Source organism: Rhagoletis pomonella, unplaced genomic scaffold, assembly GCF_013731165.1.
Source record: "Rhagoletis pomonella isolate Grant_MI unplaced genomic scaffold, Rhpom_1.0 Rhpom_scaffold_00001, whole genome shotgun sequence".
NCBI lineage: Eukaryota > Metazoa > Arthropoda > Insecta > Diptera > Tephritidae > Rhagoletis > Rhagoletis pomonella.
Window position 1 is genome coordinate 22,404,381 of NW_023458555.1, and position 3,659 is coordinate 22,408,039.

General features: G+C 34.8%; 1 protein-coding gene across 1 annotated transcript in view; it reads left to right on the plus strand.

The window, feature by feature from the left end:
- The first annotated feature begins 1,981 nt into the window (after nucleotides 1-1,981).
- The window catches only part of LOC118741240 (E3 ubiquitin-protein ligase RNF123-like), a 26,300-nt gene continuing 24,622 nt past the window's right edge, over nucleotides 1,982-3,659 (plus strand). Inside the window, exons 1-3 of the mRNA XM_036473156.1 lie at nucleotides 1,982-2,251; nucleotides 2,422-2,668; nucleotides 3,408-3,553. Of these exons, the coding sequence (XP_036329049.1) occupies nucleotides 2,088-2,251; nucleotides 2,422-2,668; nucleotides 3,408-3,553 (557 nt within the window). The 5' untranslated portion in view covers nucleotides 1,982-2,087. The remainder of the gene's footprint in view (nucleotides 2,252-2,421; nucleotides 2,669-3,407; nucleotides 3,554-3,659) is intronic.

A 3,659-nucleotide genomic window follows, 5' to 3' on the forward strand; every position in this document is an offset into this window, starting at 1 on the left:
TAAATAGTTTAAATTTCTAGCTTCCTTTCCATACTGCGTCGCGACATACATAGAAGATAATTGAATGTTTGGGTAACAGTTATTATCATTACTAATTATATCCTATTTTTTTTGGACACCTACTGCAGACTTTCCAAGGATGGTTATAGGCTGATAATAATTTCGGCATGTCAGGGAAGCGTGGCATCTCCCATACAAGTCGAATTTTCATTCCGTATGTGTCTGGAAGTATTTGTGGTAGGGCCATGGAACTTGGTATGTAGATATTTGAAATCAATCCCATAGGTACTAATGGAGACAAGTGGGGGTTATTAGAAAAGGGAGCATGGCGCCCTCCAAACGTACTGCAACTTTTACGCATCTGTAAATACATATATAATTATTCGGTACTTGTGTTTGTGAGTGAACTCCTTTTAAACGACCGAAACGATTTTAATGAAATTTTAGTATGTGTTTCAATAATAGGTAATTTACATGATTCAACTTTCACAGGCGATTAGTTGAACCAAAAGTTGAACGAAAGTAGGCAGCCGATCAACTTCATTGAAAGCGATTAGTTGAAAGGCCGTTCACACTAGGCGATTGTTGCTTTCAACTAAAAATCGCCTGGTGTAAATTCCCTATAAGTTCCAGTACAATAAGGTTCACAACTTAAAACGCCAGGTGGCGCTGGAGTCGAGATAAAACTAAAACTATGTTCACATATCAATATTATCTCAATCAAAGCTCGCTTTTTAATCACCCCGTTTACACAGGCAAATCTCAGATTAATAGCCGTCAAATTTGTTGTGCTTGTTATTCTCACACCTCAAGGAAAATTTATGTTTCTGCTCTGTGCCACCGTGATCACGTTTTTCTGCTATAATAAGCAATATAAATATATTTTAACTTAACATTTTATTAAAAATACCTTTACAAACCTCTTTTACTTGCTAGCGTACATTTTTGTTTACTTTTACATTTGGCATTTCTCCTCTTTTTCGCAAAAACAATCGATAAAACTAGGATGGACACCGAAAAGTTATCGGTTAAATCTGAGATTATTTTATAATTACAGATTAACAAGGGAGGAATTTTATATAGCTAATCTCTCGTTATAATTACAGATTAGGGTGTTAAGCTCTAAAATGAGGATAATCTACTTATATGTGAACCTAGTATAAAAATCGTATTTATTATCCGATTTGGCTCATATTCGATGTAACGGTTGGGGCAATACTATTGCAACAAAATATATTCAAGGTAGAAATCGTCACGTGAAGTCATTCAGAGACAAAATCCCGCTATTAAATCAAACACCAGTAGCATTGCGCTCCTTTCTATACGGCGACTAAACGGAGTAAAGACAATTCTTGTTAAATGCCTACAAATGCAATTGTAATGCTGGGTTTCCTCTAGGCATTAAGGGCCAGTTTTTAGTGCCGACATCAAAACATTACCTTAAAATATATTTGTGGGGCTAATTGTGTTAAACGAATAGCATATGATTTTCCAAGAGATTAACTATAACATGCAAAAAGAAAAAAAATAGTATTGAAAAATAAAGAAGTTATACATGTCTAACATTGGTAGGTCTTATTTGGCCCACTCTGTATATTGCATTTCTGTAGACCAATGATGCTACCCCATTTTAAAATTGAACAAGAACTTCTTCACGGACATACCGCTTCCATTAGGTTATTTAAGATGGCAATGGAGGAATGCCTTCTGACGACCACAAAACGTAACGAGAACGTGAATTGTTGGTGAAAACGTTAGATCAAATGTTTCAATAAAAAATTGATTTTGGATGGACGAAGTTCGCCGGGTCTGCTAGTGCATTGTAAAAGCAAAATAAATTGTTTAATACAAAATTAAGTTTAATATGGAATACCTGGTGTTTTGACCCACTGACATTCGAATCAATTGCGAACTGCTGCAAACTAGAAGAAGAGCGTATTCAATTAATCAAATTTTCGAAGGTAAACAAAACTCACATTCGTTACTTGAACCTTTTGGAAAAAATTGTTACTCCGATTAAATTGACCGGAATAAGCCAAATAGACAATTAAAACACCAATGCATTAACAGTGCACTTACCCAAAATTATGTCAATAGCAAAATTATTTGTAAAGGTTTTTGGTGAGGATATTTTCGAACAGATTAGTACAACACAGAAACAAAAGCCAGAGGATGAGGATGATGAAGCCGGGTGCTCCGCGACACAAGACACGCCAAAGCAGCCAAAAGTGGATGAAATGAAATTATCTGAGTAAGTAAGGAGCTGCTATATCACAAGTTGTAAATTTTCAGGGCCAGTTGATGGCCAAATTCCTTTCAAGGCAATTTGAATGGGGATATGATTATTTTCTAATTCATTGCATGTACACACATACATACTACATACTTGTGTGGGACTGATAATTGTTATTTCACTAACAGCCAAATGGTCATTGTGCGGAATTGGTTAAACGAACGGCTCAATGTCATCGAATCAAATAGTACAGAAGCGACTAAGACGCAACGCATCGATATGGCCTCTAGGCTTGGTCCAGAGCACACCATTTGTGATATTGATTTTACATCGACAGTGCGAATATCGGCCGATAGGCTATCGCTGCGTTCACAGGGTAGTTTTAATACCATAAAAGCCAATGTTTGCGTTTATGGTGGGCGTTGGATGTATGAGGTAAGCAATCAGTTTACATTTGAAGGGGTTTGAGGTGTTCAATGAAGCATGACATTGGTATATCACACTTGCGGTAAGGGGTAATCGGTCAGTTTCGAAGAGTAATGACCTTGAGTTAAACGTGTTGCCATGCCGGCAAGTGCGTTAATGTCCGAAGGACATTTAGCTGTTCTAGTTCCGAATGATGCGATATGATGTGCATTAGGCTAGGTCGAAAACATTTTTTTTTGCAATTTTCATCTACAATGCATTAAAGTTTATTTTGAGTTATTTTAAAGTTTTAAAAAAATACATATGTATCTAAAGTAACGTCCTAAAAGACTAACTCGAACTTTCGCAATCCAATGTTAAAGTGTGACGTGTAAATATATACATATATGTACAGGTGGAAAAATATATATTTGAGTACTTTGTATGCTTTTTAGATCAACAAATTTATCTCTAAAAAATTAAATTTTTGGTTCCTATAAAATTTAAAATTTTATTACAAAATACGATCTATCACGCTTTAAAGCTGCATAAAAAAAAATAAAAAATGTATGGAGGAAGGTTACAATTATCGATGTAAGCTTTCCAACTAGGCTTGGCTAGTATAATCCTTTTCATTTTTGTACTGACCCGGCCTAATGCGCATAGAAATTATTTATTAACATTTAACTATTCAAACAACAGCATAATATGTAATTACATATACATAATAATTTTTATATATGTACATACGTATACATTTATTTATTAGGTACTTTTGCATAGCAAAGGTGTTATGCAAATTGGTTGGTGCTCTAACAAATGCACTTTTAATGAGAACAGCGGAGTAGGCGATACAAAATGGAGCTATGGTTATGATGGAAGCAAGCAACAAATATGGCACATTTCTACATCGAAGTAAGTAAATAAAAAGCTGAAGCTTATCATTACAATATATTTAAAAATAATTTTTTTTTAATTTCAGGTATGGCGACAAATGGCAAATTGGTGATATTATCGGTAT